We start from the raw sequence: 17,745 nt of genomic DNA, 5'->3' as shown, positions 1-17,745 counted from the left end.
TTCTCAGATTTCGATAATTATTAATAAGTATGTAGCCTGCTTATGTATTGTGAGACTGCATCAAGTTCGCTCTAGATAACTCTACCAAGGGACTTCTGTCTCTCCCACTAACACTATCATAGCTTCTACTCTTGCTTTTTATGTTAGTTTATGCATGATTTATTTAAGGTCGATTACGAAGGAAGTTCTACAACTTATATTAATCACTCTCGACACCTCATTCCTGATGGAATCCATTGCTACGAGGGTATGAGTTATGAGTTATGTTGCTGCTGCTATTGCAGGTCTATATTACAATAACCATCATCATCATTATCATTATCATTGTCATCACTGCTATTATTACAATAGCACGTACCTTAGACGTATTTGACATGATCGTGAAATTTTTATAGGAAATCTGTTCAAATATGTGATGTTTTACTCCTGCTAAAAAATTAGGATTTACATGCCCTATGTTTTTACTTTTGCTCAGTTTTTTCATCAAATGTTTTTGATGATGTTTTCACGTATCCTTATTCTTTAAAGCCTCTGGCATCTCATTCAGAAGGTTGACTTGGTCTAATATTGTCGATAAGTAACAATTGACCGTAAAATGACGGTTTACAAGGCATCAGTGTCCTATGGACACACATCATTACATTTCCCGAATTTCAAATTTCTTTACAATGAAACGTATTTGAAAGATTACATTATCAACAATTAAAAAGTGAGTACGACCTTGCAGACCACATGCCCATCTACTTCTATGATGAAATAATTGTACATCATAGTATACATGTATACGACATGGCAGCAAACGTCAAAGAAGCACGCTGAGCAAACGTTTAGGGATGACATGTTAGAACAGAAGTAATGTATTGTCCGTAATTATCTACCTGGCACTCATTAATCTTTCTAATATTATTTTGGCGTTTTCATTGTTTTAGGCAATATTGGTTATTATTTCAAATAACCCACAGAGAAACCTAATGGCACGGTGGCGTAGTGACAAGCTATCCGACTTCTAAGCACGTTATAATAACCATGAAAAGTAACCCATGGTTGAATGCACTTCAAATTTTGACCGTGCTTTCAATTTACACTTCGGTTAAAGTTTTGCGTGCAACTATAAAGCGTTTCCTTCATATAGGTTACTGACGGTTCCAAGGCGGTGCCCCTATTTTCAACTGGTTTTCTGTCTATCTTGTATTGTCTGTTGGACTGGCAAACCCGAATGATAAAGAAAACCGGGGAGGCGCACCGGTCAGTTTATCAAATCGGTCTTAAAAACGTGTGTTTACATCAGAAGAGAACATATAACTTTATAAAACGTAGTACAATGCCAGTGAAATGACATATCCGCGGCCAACCCACGTGACCTTTTGGTATCATACACACGCGAAATTCGATCTCAGCGTTCACATAACGTACACGTTTGGTCCGCGGCAGGGTATTTTAGAAATACTGAGGATGTTTGGCAGAGACTTTGTGTCGAGTAAATCACTTTGACGCATTGTATTTTATAAGATTCCGTGAAAATAATGAGTAAACATCACAAAGTATCTGCCGTGTATACGGTACCGAAGGCAACAATGCCTCGGCAATTTCATCCTTGCAAGTATTTTCTCGGAAAAACATCGAAATTCAAACAAAGTAACGATCACTTATAACATTGAATGGTTACTCACGGTGATTGGTAAATCATTTTTAATGCATGACATGCTTATTTCTTTACTCTATAACGTTTTACAAATATGTTATATTGGTAATACGGTGGGTGGGGTAGCGCCGATGTCATGATGTTCGTTTTGGACCGATTGTGTTCTCAAAATTTCCGGAGCCATCGTCTGTTGCGTATGTTTTCTTGTTTGATGTAAGCGTTTTTTCCTCCACCTCACTCCTCCTTTCGCCCCCTCCTTTCCCCTTGCATTTGAGCTCCTTTTTGCATACCCCCTTTACGCTGAGTTAGTTTGCCTGCTTATAGGGATGGTTTGTGTGCTTCTGAGTCTGAAGTGGTTCCCTACTGTGTTCTTGTATCTTACTTGTTTGTCATTCTATGTTAGTTAATTAGGTGTAGTTGTGTGTTTATCTTTGATACATGAATGTCTGCGCTATTATGGTTTACGTTGTAGTGTAAGTATGATAAAGGAACGTAGCATTCCCTTTGTATATTCATCCAAGCTTGTTCTACTTTCCCCTTTACCTTCCCCACCCCCACCCAACTCCTTTTTACCCCTTAACACTTCCTCCCCCTATATCTATATCTGGCATAATTGTATATGTACTTGTTAGATTTTTGAAGCAACTCATCTGTAATATTTTTCCATTACAGCTTCTTTTTGTTGTGGACCTACATTGCAAGTGTATGGCTCTCAGGCTGTGTGTTTGGTGCTCTATGCTTCCGAGAAATCTACCTTTACCTATTATCTTCCGTAACAACTACGCATATTGTAGTGACATTTCAAACACGATTAGTATCCCTTAATAATATATTTCTAGTATATGTTTAAATTGTTGGCAAGAAATCTAATTATTGCCAATATTGAATCGCAATATTTAGTTGCAGTTTTGCATGTCATACGTTATCGTTGCTTCAACAATTTTTAATTTATAAAATTTTGTAAAGCAATAAGTCAGTTACGTGAGTCATTCCAAGTTATGAAATAGCAATTACCGAATTGTCTCATTATTTAGTTAGTCTGAAAAGACAGATAGTCCAGTGCACGTGCTAGTCGAAATTGGCACATTGTAATGGGCCAAGAGATCTCCGTCAGTGATCCAAATTTATTTGAATATTGGGTGAAGTTATGACCCTTGATTTATATAAAAGAGTCATAATGATTCTTGTTAAACTCTAGCACCTTTTTGTCTGTATTTGTGTATGAAAATGTATTTTTTATTGTAATGACAAAGCACAAATTATGACGTCACAACTTTATAGAACTGACCATAAAGATAATTTAACAAACACATATCACAATACATAATTATTAAATATATACACAGGAAAAACTAAAATTCTTGACATGGAATATAGAGTGCAAGTATTCACATGCTCTCATTATTAAATTTAAATTTATTATAGTATGACGACAAACAACATGTATATACAGACGCTAGTTTGATTGGTACAATTCAGTATAGTGATTTAGGTTTTAAAAAGTCTTTTTAATAGACATAAACAAAGTTTTCATTTAACTCGATATTTTGAACTCTCTTTCCTTGAAATTTCGGGTACATCGAGGAAATTTTCAAGAACTGTCCTGAAAACACGTGCACAAAATATCATTTTAAATCGAATTCAGTTATACGGTAGTAAAACGCTGGAATTTGAGATACCGAGTTTCAATTCTACCTGTGCGGAGTGTAATGTTTAATGTAATAGGATTATACTATAAAATGACTAGAAATCAGTCTTCCTCTTCAGTACCAACACTTTAGTTTTCAATATATTCAGCATGATGCTTCTTTGTCTTCTGTGATATTACCAGGAGACGTCGAACAACTTTTCCAAGCTCGTGCATGCTTTCCTTTTTCATCTCGTTAGTTGTGCACCCTGACGGTTCCTGTCGAATTTGTACGTCTCCGATAACCTGCAATTTACAATATAAAGGCTTTAAAACAAGGATGAATATCCAACAGGGAATGCCGCGTTTCAAAAACGATGCCTTCCCAAACCGCAACTCCCAGCACGATGAGGTGCACACGATCAATACACACACGCAAAAACATGCACATACACTCGCACACACATATCACATACAAAACAAGTAAGAAATAACGGGACCCGCCTTGGAAAGGCCAGCGGCAAAACAATCCTTGGGAGCTTGAACTCGTTTATGGTGCACACCTAACCTCACTCTTACTCCTATCATGTTCCAAAGTCACGGGAATGTGTAAATAAAAGTATTCACCACCAGGTGAATTCCAGTCACAAGCAATGACAATGGCAAGAGAAAGCCCAGGTGAATCCCAATCCCAAGCAATGGCAATAGAATGCTTGGCATCTACATTATTTCAAATAACCGATAGAGTAAACTAATAGCAAGTCATCTAAAACACGCGCCCCGGACGTCGTCTCGATGAGGCGTACATTTCAAGCAGTTCGTTCAAGTTACAGAGCGGACACGAAACAAACTCATATGACATTTGTCCCTCAAGTGTGACCTTGACCTTGAAGCAAGCCGACTTAAACATGTACTCTGCACGTCGACTTGATGCGGTAAACTTTGTGTCAAATTTCTTTGAAATCCTTCAAAGGGTTCAAGAGCGGGCACGAAATTTCTAACAGACGGACAACGGGGGTATAACATAATAGTCCCTTCGGGCGCATAAAAATGTTTCTATGTACATATTCTTAACAGTTTGCAAAAGTTTGCAAAAGTATTCAATTAAAATGAGCCTTTAAATGATTGTCCAGAGTTTACATTATACATGTCTATAATTTATGCGTGTGTAAGATCAGGTTTAAAGGCCTTACATGTATTGTGGACCTGTGGTTAATTTAAGTGAATAAAGTTTGAAATTCGTTTTAGCGGTAACATTGTTGAAAACAATATAAAACAGTTAGACAAATGATTAAAAAAATCCTACTAAGCGTTAATGATTATCTTCCACATAAATGCTCCCGTAAATACGTACATACAAACATGTAAAGGAAAACCTAAACAATCATATTCTGATGTAAAAAATGATTTTGCAGAAGGTAAATCAATAAAAGAAACACAATAAAGTGTTCAATAATAGGCAAGACAACGAATACGAGAAAAAGTACTGTCTCTGTATCTTGGAGTTTCCCATCAGACAGAATTAAAACTGAAATCTAATACAATGCATTCGGATTGAGATATAAATTTGAACACTGACTAAGTATGAAGTCTTAGTTTCCGTCTTTGGGCAGTTCTGTGAACTAATCGACTATTGGTACAAAACGAGTTGTGTGCTTAAATGATATGCAAATAATGTTCCTTTTTTTTGTTTCTGATCGGACGTTAGTCTCGATTGCCGAGCAGACTTTAGGTTAATGGTAATGTTGGTATGCATCTTTTATTTACAAAGGTAACTTATCATTGCCTTTTATTCTGTATCGTTTAATGTGTTATATATCATGCATTTCCTTTCCTAATCGTTGTATAAAACACGCACCGTGTTGTGATGATTTTATTCTGATAAAATGGAAACCTGTTGAAGCCTTTATGAAGGTCTCTCTCTGCTACATGCCCGCCCGCTTAGCTCAATAGGGACAGCGTTGGTCTACGGATCGCGGGGTCGTGAATGCGATGATCTCCGTGACGATTTGATAAAAGACATTGCGTCTGAAATAATTCTGTAAGGAATTTAGGAGTTAATTGCTGCGAACAGGTATGTACTGGAAGAGAATCCAGGAACGCTGGTTTGGTTACCTTTCCGTCGTTTCATGACTGAAATACTGTTGAAAAACGGCGTTAAACCCAAAACAAACAAACTCTCTGCTACATAGTCTAAACTTCCAAGTTTTGGAGAGCATACCTGAATTGCGGTGCGCGGCTCTAGATGCATTTGGTCTGTGCAATTCTTAAATTAGTTCTACTTAAACCTTTTTATTTTTGATAATCCACCGAGGTTCCCTAAGTGGCCTCGTCGTGCATCACGTTAGCCTGGGAAGCTGTTAATAATATTTGTGCTTTGTCAGAAGAAATAATACATAATATCTATGCATTAAAGATCCGACTTAATTTGCGCTAATTAGTGTTAATTGGCATTCATCGAGATTCTGATATCAACGCCTGGAGAAATCTGAAGGAGTTTCCATGTCACTACTTATTATCAATTTTCTATAATTTAGCCCGCCCGCTTAGCTCAATAGGTAAGAGCGTTGGTCTACGGATCTCGGGGTCGCGAGTTCGATCCTCGGGCGGGGCGTATGTTCTCCGTGACTATTTGATAAACGACATTGTGTCTGAAATCATTAGTCCTCCACCTCTGATTCATGTGGGGAAGTTGGTATTTACTTGCGGAGAACAGGTTTGTACTGGTACAGAATCCAGGAATACTGGTTAGGTTAACTGCCCGCCGTTACATGACTGAAATACTTTTGAAAAACGGCGTTAAACCCCAAAACAAACAAACAAACAAATTTTCTATAATTAGCCTGATTAACATGTGATCATATATGCGCTTGTTTGAAACGAAAACGAGGCAATGCTGCCGAAAATACGTCAGTTTTCGTAAATTTGTAGATCACTACGTCTGCATTTATATAACATTTTGATGGCTATGGCGCAAACTTTACTGACATAGTTAAAAGTTATCAACTTGCTGGAAAAGCTATGGGAGGTACAAACTGGTATTTGTATATGGCCCTGAAATGTTCGGACACCTTTCGGAAGTACACGATTCCGATCTGTCTTTTCCGTGAGAATTCCGTTTCAGTTCTTAGCCATGGATTATTGCTTTCAGAAGTTATCGTTCTTTATCAAACACCCGCATATTTCGGGTGTAATATAAGTGGTGCTGCGGTCAGAAAACAGGTTTCCCCAGGCTGTCAATTTGCAGGTAGAAAAAAGTTAGAAATTGTCAGACTGGATTCCCAGGATAGCATCACGTCAGCTTGATTTTACAAGTACTTTTACACGCGTTATAATTATATTAGTACCAGTTCAACACCTAGAAACAACTGCTTTGTTTTGGATTTTTAACATCAAGCTTAAATAAATCAATAACATGTATGCATTTCTAACGTCATTTGAATGTTTTATGTAATACTATATTGTTGAAGCTATGCTAGCATTTAATCTGTGAAGGTTATATATTAATTACAAAGTTATAATGTAAGAATAAGTATAACCTTTAATTCTTCAACATTTGGCTCTTTGTCAGTTATAAAATTTCTATTTGGACATGTGTGTTTCAATAAATTTTGAATTTACCCTGCCATCTGCCACGCTTAAATAGACGCTCCTTCCATCAAGCTTCACCATAAGTGAATTTCTATGTAACAAGCAGAGACAACGAGTCAAATTTTGAACACAAGTTAGAACAGCCTTTGACGTGAGGGTAGTGTCTTTGTTGTCTAGGTCCTCCAGGCTTACAAACATCTGGTCAAACTCATCTGCTTTTGTGATGAAATATCGAAACAGGCCTTTAAATGGTCGAGATTTCCGGACTGAAAAAAGTCATGAATAGTTTAAATGTATAAAACATATTTTTAGACATTCTATTATATTAATTCATAACATATGTATACAAAATAATGAAATCAATAGTCCTTTAATTCACTGAAAACCTACGGCAAGCATTACAGTGGTACGAATCAATTGTATATATGGCTGTTTTTTTTTTTGTTTATTCAAACTGTCTACTTTCAATTCATTTAAAAAATTGAAATAATGCCTTAAAAAAAAGATTATTGATCTAGATTCAACAAATAATTGTAGTAAAATCAGCAACAAACCTGTAATATGCGATTGGTAGGCGAAGCTCATTGGTTGTGTATTCTGTTGTGATTGTGCTTTCTGTTTGTTAAATATAAGATATTAAACATTATAATTTGTAGAATATTGCTTTATCAAATACTATTGTTTTCTTATTTGTGACATTTCTAATCGCGTACTTTATATAAAGTAGAAGCTGCCTACTGATCATATATTCTAATTATTGTGTCCATATTGCTTTTTGGCTATGGGCCAAAATGACGAAGCCTCCTCCCGACCATACCCACTAGTGAAATTTCTCCATTATGATTCTTTAGGAAGCCCAATGTCTGTTAAGATCTGGACGTTTGGGCGTTCCGGAAATACTGCCGCTACAACACATTTATTTATAAAAAACGTTATAAAGCTTAAACATTATATGGGAACCGAATTTATAATTGTAGATGACATCCATTGTAAACATTTTATCATATCTGAATGGTCTAACCTATTACCAATATGTAAGTGTCATTTTCATAAATCATTAAATCATGTTTCTAATACATTTCCTAGAAATATAGCGTTACAAATTACTTTATCCCTAAAATAAAAACATATTCAGTTTGCATTAACAATTCATTATCTAAACCAGATAAGTAAAAAAAAAAAAATAAAATAATAAAACCGCATTGAAACAAGATAAGATACAATGTACCATTATCTTCCCCGCATTATAGTTTGTCTATGATGTAACGGTACTTAATTTTCATATGTTACCAAATAAGAATAACATTAAATAACAGTTATCTGAATTTGTTTGAGTCTAACAGTTTAATTTATTTATATTATCAAATCATGATCAATCGAAGGACACTCTAGATTCTCGTTTTGAATATATTCATGTAAGTAATTAACATGGCGTTAATGGATTTGAATTTCAAAATAACAACACTTGAATGTTTCAGTACAGTGTATATTGAAATGATGTTGTTAAGATTGTTAATGAAACTGATATCCATGTAGAATATTTTCAATGAATTAATTAATTTTTGCAGCAAACAGTTTTCATGTTTCGACGTTTTCGTCCTTTCTCATTATCGTTGTCTTATCACAATAGCTATATATTTGTCAGTCATTTGTATGTTTTGTCTAAAACTGACGTTAAACTTACTAAAATAAATAAATTGTCTCAAACTAAAAGTCAATTATTGTATTACAAAAAGTTAATCAGTCTCTCAGTTTCAACATTAAATGTTAACGATCTCATGATTGTTTTCAATATACCTTAAACTTAATTCTCACACATTCTGTTTTATTTTATATTTATTTATCACCGGCTCGGTAAATGTTCCCAGTCTGTGTCTACCATTAATTGTAATATTGAAATGACTCTCCGTCTCGGTAACGAATACAAACTACATTGTTAGTTATTCTGCATTTTACCAAAGACTGTTACAATGTACATATACTTCATGAAAAAATTATCATTAAAGTGGGTATATGGTATCATAAAAACTCGATGTTTTGTGATTTATGTTTTACATAACTTATTATTGTAATTTCAAACTGCTTTCGGTAAGTTTCTGTATCGTACTCATGTTAGTATCTTCATGAAAGTTTTAATTTTTTATATTTCTTTCTTTTGAACGATTTTAGTTGTTATATAATAATTATGTCTCCCACCACACAGTGGTGTGGCAAACATAATGATTTACTCCATTCTGTGTGTGTGTGTGTGTGTGTGGCTGTCTGTCACAAAGTTTGTCCGCACTCTAAGTCGAACATTTTTCATCGGATCTTCACCAAACTTGAACAAAATGTGTTTGACCATAAGACCTCGGCCAAGTTCGATAACTAGCCAAATCCGCCCACTTCTGAATTATGGCCCTTGAATTACTGATTGGATCAATTCGTCTAGACCATCGAGAGAAACTAGTCATTTTTCGTTGGGCAGCACTGTCGCAAAGCTTGTCCGCACTCTTAAGTCTAACATTTCTCATCGGATCTTCACGAAACTTGAACAAAATGTGTTTGACCATAAGACCTCGGCCAAGTTCGATAACTAGCCAAATCCGCTCAGGCACTTTTGAATTATGGCCCTTGAATTACTTATTGGATACATTCGTCTAGACCATCCAGAGAAACTAGTCATTTTTCATTGGGCAGTTGTGGGAGACATGCGCTTTTCTCAGAAGCATCTCTAGTTAAGAATACATCCGGGAATAATAATATTTATCAATGTTGTAAGAAATAATCATTAAATGTGTTTCGGAATGTACATGATATCTAGAAATATTTCAGTATAAATACGGCGTCGTACTTTATTTGATATAATATCATAATGCATTTAGTCTAGGTTTTCTATATTTTTAAATGTTTCAAAATGACTTCAGTGCTTTGGTGTAGAACTGTTTGTGTGAGAAAGACATACAGCAGGCTTATGAAAGTCGGTGGTTCTACGCATGCACCTTTCTCCATGCATGAAACATTGTCTAGAGGGGCACATAGGTTTTTTTCTCCTCCATCAAAGCTTGAACAGTTAACCCTTACCCTGCTAAATTTCAGCAATGAACTTGTTCATTTTTCACTTTGGATAGTACCATAAACTAATACATCCTTTAATAAAAATTATAGTATATATGGTTGTTACTGAAAACACCTAAACGTCCAGGTCATGGGAATTAGTTAGCTGTCCAACAAAGGACTTTCAGAAAGTAAACGAGTAGAAAAATGGAGGGAGGAGGGTAGAGGTGTTCTTTTCGAATGCTAGTGACAAAAATTGATTGGCAACGTTCATTTCAAAAGAATTACGTTATTGAAAAGTACAAAAATATGCATGTAGTACAAAATGTATATATATCACACACGAAACTGACAAATGATGCATTCGTTTGATACAATCACTCAAGTGAAAATGCACCATCAAAACAACGGCACTTTATCAACAAGACAATGTCAATTTAATACGGTCGGTCTTACATATGAAGTCGCTCTGAGATCAATCGTTATTCCAACAACGCAATACTTACCCTTTTCCCTAGAAAGGCTGTTAACGTGTAAAGAACTGGATTTAGCGCGGAATTTATTGGAAGTATACATACGGCCGTCCAGGCATACACCTCACCAGGAATCACGTGACCAGACATTGCCATCATCCCTTATGTTATTGAAAGAAATTTATCATGTTATCTTATATAAATAGTACATGTCAGTAAACTAGACATAGGTTAGTGGCAATGAACGAATGAATGAACTTATGTATAGTATTGAACAAACATAGACATATTATTTCAAGACGCACTTTTATGAGCCATTTGTGGCGTCTAAAAGTCGACGTCCATTGTGCGCGTCGACGTCATTTCCGTATTTCATGTATTATTGCGTACTTTATATAATGTCAACTGAAGAAACTTATTAAAGCGAAACATCTTTGGCAAAACTGTATTGTTTTATGAATTTACAATATCATGGCAATGAATTAAGAAACTCATTGCCTTAGTCGTAAAGTACCATTTTTGATAATACCACCGAACGTTTTTTCTGGTGTCAACAAACCCTGTTAAAGGCTTTATCATTCGTATCTTTTGCTTTGGATATTAGACTGCGATTTGTCGATGAGTTTACACAGTGTAGTGCTAAATCAATATTGATTACCTAAATGATTGAACTTTGCTTATCACCGCATAGAGAGATGAATCTTTTTTGTTTCTTCACATACTGACTAAACTTCATTTTAATCTAAACATTGTTGTAAGCAATATCCAATTAAACGCATTGTATTGCGCAAGTAGAATATATAATAGTGGAAGTGCTTTTTTCATTCTTTGAGCTTTCTCAAAATAAAAAATAAATGCGGCAAAACTTTATTAAATAAAACCGCCGAGTATGGAAAATAGCAAGATTGAATCTTCTAATTTTGCAAAAAAAAATATTAAATCAAATATATGTACGCATCAAGGTCCTAAACGTTACACTGTTGGGAATCACATAATCAAAAAAATCTCTAGACAAAAGTTATATTTTGAAGAACATAAATAAAGAGATTTTGTTTTGCTTTTGTCGGGCGGTAATAAAACTAAACATTTCTGGCGAACTTGGCGCATGCGTAACAGATGCACCTCACATGACCTGATTCCGCCCACAAAGGGTTCCTCTTTATCATCTTTTTAGATATTTAGCTGCATAATGCTCTTATTTTAAGGTAGCTTACACGTAATGGCAATCGACATTTTCGGTTTAATCACGTACTACTTGTATGCGATTTGGACCATTTGAGTTTCTGTTAGCATGACAGATGGTTACATGAGTAGCATAAAGGAATACGTTATCGCACGGAAGTTGCCTACTGGCATTATGGGTGTACTACCTTAAATGAAAGGAACATGACTTAACCATTACACTGCTAAATGTCTATAACTATCTTGTCCATTTTTAAAATTTGGACAGTACCATCAACTGTTCAATGGGGTGCATACCATAAAGATTCTGACTGAATGGCAAATATTGCATGCAATCTGATCATGACCTGCAATGGTTGCTAAATCAGAATTAATCAGTTGCAGAAGCTATGTTATCTACTAGGAAAACGAATAACGACTTGTAGCTAGAAAGTATTGAAACATATAGCATTCTTACCCATGACACCTATAGGGAACCAGCAAAGAAAATCAGTTGTCACGACAAGCAAAAGGTTTCTTGCAACATTAAGTTCTGTCCGTCTTCCTAATCCTTTCTTGCCTCTTCTAGTAGATCGTCTTATGCCCGATGTTGTTTTTGTAATTTCCGAATAAAGAATGACCTGTCCAATGGCTATTAAACAAAATGTTAAAAAGTTTAGTCCAATGAAAATGATGATAGAGTACAACCATCCTGGTGGCCGGTCTCGGGTCAACGGTAATGCGATGCAAACGCCTGATTTTGAATAAAACCTATCTTGAAAATAATCCTCGTACAAAATTGGTATCAGTCCAACGGACACTGAAATTACCCAGGCAACACCCGAGGAGATCCCCGCATTTTTCGTATTAAAGCGTATTTGACCAAATGGGTATTTTATCACTAAAAGCCTGTCCAGTGTAATAAGACACAGAAAGAACACACTGGCCTCTGATGAGACGGTAGATAGAAATCCTGCTAATTTACACCATCCACTGTTCCTCCAGTAGTCGTCCATGAAGATATATCTTAAATGAAATGTATAAATCATTTCTCAATAATAAATGTTAATTTGAGGAACCTACTTTTTTACAATTCTGACGTGTAATAGTGGCCACAGAGCTTGATAAGCCGCACTTGTTATACAATATGTCATACGTGCCTTTTGGCGGACGCTGATTAGTTAAAATGTTCCATACAAGAAACAATGTTTAATACAAGAAACAATGTAAAGGGCATTTGTTTGTAGCAAATGTCAGAATAGAATAAAACAGCTACTGTAGCAATCACTGACATGAAGGAATCATCAAGAGACTCGAAATCGGTTCAAATAACTTTCAAACTGTCATTACAACCGTGCTAAAATTGATAAGTATAAACTAAACACGTAACAAAATGAGTACATTTCATTAACTTGTCATTTCAGGAATCTGTGTTAGGAGACAGTTTAGAAGAAAACCAAACTTTGAATACCTGCTGCGATATGTTGCATCCGCTACTGCAATGGTTATCAGATAAATTCCCATCAGGAAATCTGCCACAGCAAGATTCGTCACAAATATTCCAAAACCCAGTTTCAGCTTTTCTCTATCATAGACTAAACGGTAAATAACAGACGCAATATTTCCAAAAAGTGCGAGTATTCCAATTAGCCATAGCATTGTCTGAAGTGCAGAAACCCGCAATAAATCTGCACACGAAGAAAATTCGTCTTTTTCAGGAAAACAGTCTTTATCTGCTAAATAGTTCGGACGAACACAGCAGTACTTAAATGCAGGTGTATGTAAGGCAGTTATTCCTGATGCCCCTCGGAATAAACCTTTATTGAATGTTTTTATTTTATTATTTTCCATGTCAATGATTTTCACACTCATGCCGGAAAAAACGTTGTCTTCCATTTCATGTATATTGTTATCAGATAATCGTAGTTTGTCAAGATTTAAACCAGCGAAAGTGTGAGAGGAAATTTTATAAATATTTGAACCTGTAATTTCAATTTTTCTTATACTGGATAGACCATTAAGTGAATATGGCTCAAATAAAGATATGTCCCTATTTCCTAGTAAGATCAACATTTTTAGCTTTCTCAGTCCAATGAAAGCGGCACTTGGAATTTTTTTAATTTTGTTATAGCTGAGGTCAAGTATCCTCAAGTTACCAATCGGCTGAAATATATCTTTAGTCATCTCCTTTATCTCGCACATTGAAAGATTTAAAGATATAAGGTATGGAAAATTTGACATTGGCCTAAGAAGTATTTTTCGCAGTCCAGTGTTCCTGCTCAATTTAAGCGAACGAGAATTTTTGTGCAGATAAGGTAAGGTTTTATTGTCCACTTCGGCAGCATCACAGTCGGTTGTATACTCTACGCATGTGCAGTTTCCTGGGCATGAATAATCGCAAAATCGCTCATCATCACCGTGCAAACAGTGTGCTTGTCCATCACATACTTGCTCCAATGGAATGCACGTCTTACTTGCTGAACATTTATATTCGTTTGGACAAAGTACTATTGCTGCTTCTGAAAACGATAAAAGCAAATTACATAACTACTCTAAGATTATTAAATATTTAAAATATTTCAAAATGATCGATCCAAAGGCGTATTAACCTCAGACAAGAGAACATACAAAATATTAACATCCCATCTGCGGTCACCATTTAGTAAATAATGAATTATTGGTAATGTCATTAATATGACCATGATTATTTGAGATCTTTCCAAGACAAATATATTTTATTTCTTAATTGTTTTCATTATTGAATTTGAAATTCAATCATGACATTGCATGTATGGTTTTGTCCTTGAATAAGAGAATGCATGGAAACAGTGGTGACTACTCAGTAAATAAATGCAGTTGTTGTTCATGATCAGACATTCACAATAATTTTAAGAATAATAATAACAAAAAACGATAATGAAAGTAATAACATGTCATACCTTTGCATAATTCCGAAAAGTATTTAGCTCCATCTGCAGCCAGATTATCCCATGATTTTACTTTTATATCTGTAACGGTTGGGAATGATTTCCATTTCATATAAAATGGATCCTGTATAATTCTGTATATCAGAAATTCTGGCTTTGACTTTATTTTTGCAAATATCATCTCTGCAAGAATGTCTGTATCATTACTTTTTTGAAAAAATAAAATTCCTCTTGCGTCATTTTTCGAAAATTCAATTCTGTTGATCAAGTCCGATGCCAGTACAGAGTAACTGCAAGTAAACTCTCTATTTATGGAGCTGTGTGGATTAATTACTGTATCAGATATATCCAGGAAACGATGATCAAATTCTAACTTGTCTGGACGAGTTGTTACTTTGTAGCGAAGCTCTCTAACAACGCTGTTAGGTGTATAAAACTGAGTCGCAATTTTCCTTATTGTACGACGTTCCTCTTTGCTTTTAAGATCCTCGTAAAGAAGGACAACTTCACGATTTGCATCCTTGCAGCCTTTATGAATAAGTTAAAATGAACCACATTATTTTTGTTTGACCAACCTCACATGATATTTGTAAGGCCAACATTTATATTCACAGAAACTATTTAATATAAATATATGACACAGTAATATTAAGAGTATGCTAAAACATTTCATTCTGGAAGGCTGAAAGTCTGGCCTAGCTGTACATTCCATCAAACAGTGTTTTTTGTTATAACCATTAAACAATTTTATTCACGTCTAAATACAACGAAGACGTGATTGTTTACAAAGGTGAATTTACTGAAACGTACTTCAAACACTTGCTTGTGGAACGTTTCACAATAAAAGTTTTGTGTTAGGAACTGTAGTTTTTTACAGCATTTTTATACATGTAGTTATCCTTTCCATTCTGCATTTTTAACAAGAGTGCAAGAATGTCACAATATACGCCCGTCACAGCAAATTTCTTTACTCTAGCACCTGTATTTGCAAATGGAATTTTAATTTTGTGGTTGTTTAGTAATAACTAAGTGTTTTGTTTTTCTAAGTCCACAAAAAAACTCCTTACCAGGTAGAGATACCTTAAAATACACCTAAAATTGGAAAGTAACATCTATGTTGTACCACAGAAAAGTGGTCTTGGTTTTTCCCTACGGTCAATTATAAAAAAGTTACAATATAAGTTATTTATAGTAACAACTAAGGGAAGTTAATCTTAAAAAAAAAAAAAAAAAAAAAAAAAAGAAAATCAAAAAAAAAATTGTAAGTCCACACAAAAATCTTTACCAGGTAGAGACTGGTCAAAATACACCTCAAAATTGGATGTAGCATGCATGTTGTACTACAAAAAAGTGGTCTCGATTTTTCCCTACGACTAGTAATGAAAAAGTTACAATATAAGCTATTTATAGTAACAACAAAGGGAAGTAATTCTAAAGAAGGGAACTGCGCATGACACTTCGTCTCATGATGGTGTATAATTGTGTCAAGTTACATCAAAATCCCTCCATGCATGAAGAAGAAATGCTTCGGACAAAATCATTCTTGTATCTGACCTTTGGCCTCTAAGTGTGACCTTGACCTTAGACCTAGGGACCTGGTTCTTGCGCATGACACTACGTCTTGTGGTGGTGAACATTTGTGCCAAGTTATATCAAAATCCCTCTATGCATGAAGAAGAAATGCTCCGGACAAGGTTTTCATTCTTGTATCCTTTGACCTCTAAGTGTGACCTTGACCTTAGACCTAGAGACCTGGTTCTTGCGCATGACACTCCGCCTCATGGTGGTGAACATTTGTGCCAAGTTATATCAAAATCCCTCTATGCATGAAGAAGAAATGCTCCGGACAAAGTTTTCATTCTTGTATCCTTTGACCTCTAAGTGTGACCTTGACCTTAGACCTAGGGACCTGGTTCTTGCGCATGACACTCCTTCTCATGATGATGAACAATTGTGCCAACTTTCATCAAAATCCCTCTATGCATGAAGAAGATATGCTCCGGACAAAGTCATTCTTGAATTTGACCTTTGACCTCCAAGTGTGACCTTGACCTTAGACCTAGGGACCTGGTTCTTGCGCATGACACTCCGTCTCATGATGGTGAACAACTGTGCCAAGTTTCATCAAAATCCCTTCATGCATGTAGAAGATATGCTCCGGACAAGGTCTGTGGACGCCGCCCGCCCGCCAGGGGCGTTCCCATAATACGTCCCGTTTTTCAAACGGGCGTATAAAATTAAATTATATTAAATTATACACTGTCAGGCAATTTATTCATGTTTTTAAACTTACCACATTCCTCCTCGTCCTGGCCACCAGGACATTGTATCTTTCCGTCACATATAAACTTCATTGGTAAGCAGAAGCTTCGAGGACATTTAACTGTGTTCATGGGGCAGCTGAAATGTTCTGAAAATAATAGAATATTCATATTGTATTTTCTGGTGAAATAAGTATATTTTCCGATCAATCGGAGTTGAACGTCTTGGTAAATTCAGATTATTTTCCCGAGAAATATATACTTACATAACAAAGCGACCTGAAACTTCAAACGTAACATAAACATTCTTTTAGAATTTACTTAACCAGATGTGCTTACCGTACTTTCATTTTAACTACATCTTCAGTGCTGCTTCCCAACAGAGTAATACATTTTGCTGGGTTAAGTGTCAATCCGACCCTGCAATGGTCATTCGGCGATTTCCAACGTTTATTAATAGAGTTAAGATTGGACCACCGTGCCCCTCTTAACAGTATTTTAGGTGGATAAACCATAAAGCTTCTGCAAGTTGGCTCGAAAGCGGCCTCGTTTCAGAAATTCAACATTGTTAACATTGTTTTAAACCAACCATTGCTAAGAACGAAAGGTCAGATACGTTAAGCATGGAAGCTCAAGCGAACGGCAAAATAAATTGTTAGTGAATTGCGTATAGCTACATTGTTTCAAAGACAATAGACAATTAATCGAGATAAGGAATATATCATTTCTTACTGCAAAGATTGTATTGACTGATACATAAGAGCCCATTGATATATTGTGATTGAACAAGTCTGAAATTTCCTCAAGCAAAGTAAAAAGTATTACCACATTCTTGTAGATGTTGTCCAGACCTACTACCTATTTCGAAACCAGCCGGATCAGTGTCATACACACATCGCATTGATCCTTTGAATGCATTGTTTTTCTTTTCTAGTTCTACGTTTGTAATTACTGCTCTGTCCACTAACATAATTAAACAAGAGATATAATTGATGGTGTATATAATTGTTTATTCCATTGTTGTCTT

At 35.5% G+C, this 17,745-nt stretch overlaps 2 protein-coding genes across 2 annotated transcripts; both read right to left on the bottom strand.

Annotated features, from left to right (window-relative positions):
• Window positions 1-2,994: 2,994 nt before the first annotated feature.
• Window positions 2,995-14,030, bottom strand: LOC123562713 (G-protein coupled receptor GRL101-like). The gene is made up of 6 exons (XM_045355322.2): window positions 13,002-14,030; window positions 12,009-12,556; window positions 10,403-10,530; window positions 7,415-7,475; window positions 6,891-7,126; window positions 2,995-3,575 (listed from the first exon to the last, which is right to left on the bottom strand). The coding sequence occupies exons 1-6, from the start codon at window positions 13,769-13,771 to the stop codon at window positions 3,420-3,422; spliced, it is 1,899 nt and encodes a 632-aa protein (XP_045211257.2). The 5' UTR covers window positions 13,772-14,030; the 3' UTR covers window positions 2,995-3,419.
• LOC128548815 (uncharacterized) lies at window positions 13,776-17,688 on the bottom strand. The gene is made up of 5 exons (XM_053524303.1): window positions 17,544-17,688; window positions 16,751-16,867; window positions 14,470-14,985; window positions 13,979-14,049; window positions 13,776-13,805 (listed from the first exon to the last, which is right to left on the bottom strand). The coding sequence occupies exons 1-5, from the start codon at window positions 17,686-17,688 to the stop codon at window positions 13,776-13,778; spliced, it is 879 nt and encodes a 292-aa protein (XP_053380278.1).
• Window positions 17,689-17,745: the final 57 nt, after the last annotated feature.

The sequence above is a fragment of the Mercenaria mercenaria genome, chromosome 15, assembly GCF_021730395.1.
Source record: "Mercenaria mercenaria strain notata chromosome 15, MADL_Memer_1, whole genome shotgun sequence".
Lineage (NCBI taxonomy): Eukaryota > Metazoa > Mollusca > Bivalvia > Venerida > Veneridae > Mercenaria > Mercenaria mercenaria.
This window is presented reverse-complemented; position numbering and strand designations above follow the sequence as displayed.

What these genes read in the sequence shown, in the direction of transcription:
- LOC123562713 (XM_045355322.2), bottom strand. Translation starts at nt 13,771, where the DNA reads ATGTCAAATTTTCCATACCTTATATCTTTAAATCTTTCAATGTGCGAG. An exon ending in GATGCAACATATCGCAGCAG is followed by an intron (nt 12,557 to 13,001) that starts GTATTCAAAGTT and finishes ATTTCATTTAAG; the next exon opens with ATATATCTTCATGGACGACT. An exon ending in CAGCCTTTCTAGGGAAAAGG is followed by an intron (nt 7,476 to 10,402) that starts GTAAGTATTGCG and finishes TTTAACAAACAG; the next exon opens with AAAGCACAATCACAACAGAA.
- LOC128548815 (XM_053524303.1), bottom strand. Translation starts at nt 17,688, where the DNA reads ATGTTAGTGGACAGAGCAGTAATTACAAACGTAGAACTAGAAAAGAAA. An exon ending in CTTTTCGGAATTATGCAAAG is followed by an intron (nt 14,050 to 14,469) that starts GTATGACATGTT and finishes TATCGTTTTCAG; the next exon opens with AAGCAGCAATAGTACTTTGT. An exon ending in CGTGCATTCCATTGGAGCAA is followed by an intron (nt 13,806 to 13,978) that starts GTATGTGATGGA and finishes TAAATTGAGCAG; the next exon opens with GAACACTGGACTGCGAAAAA.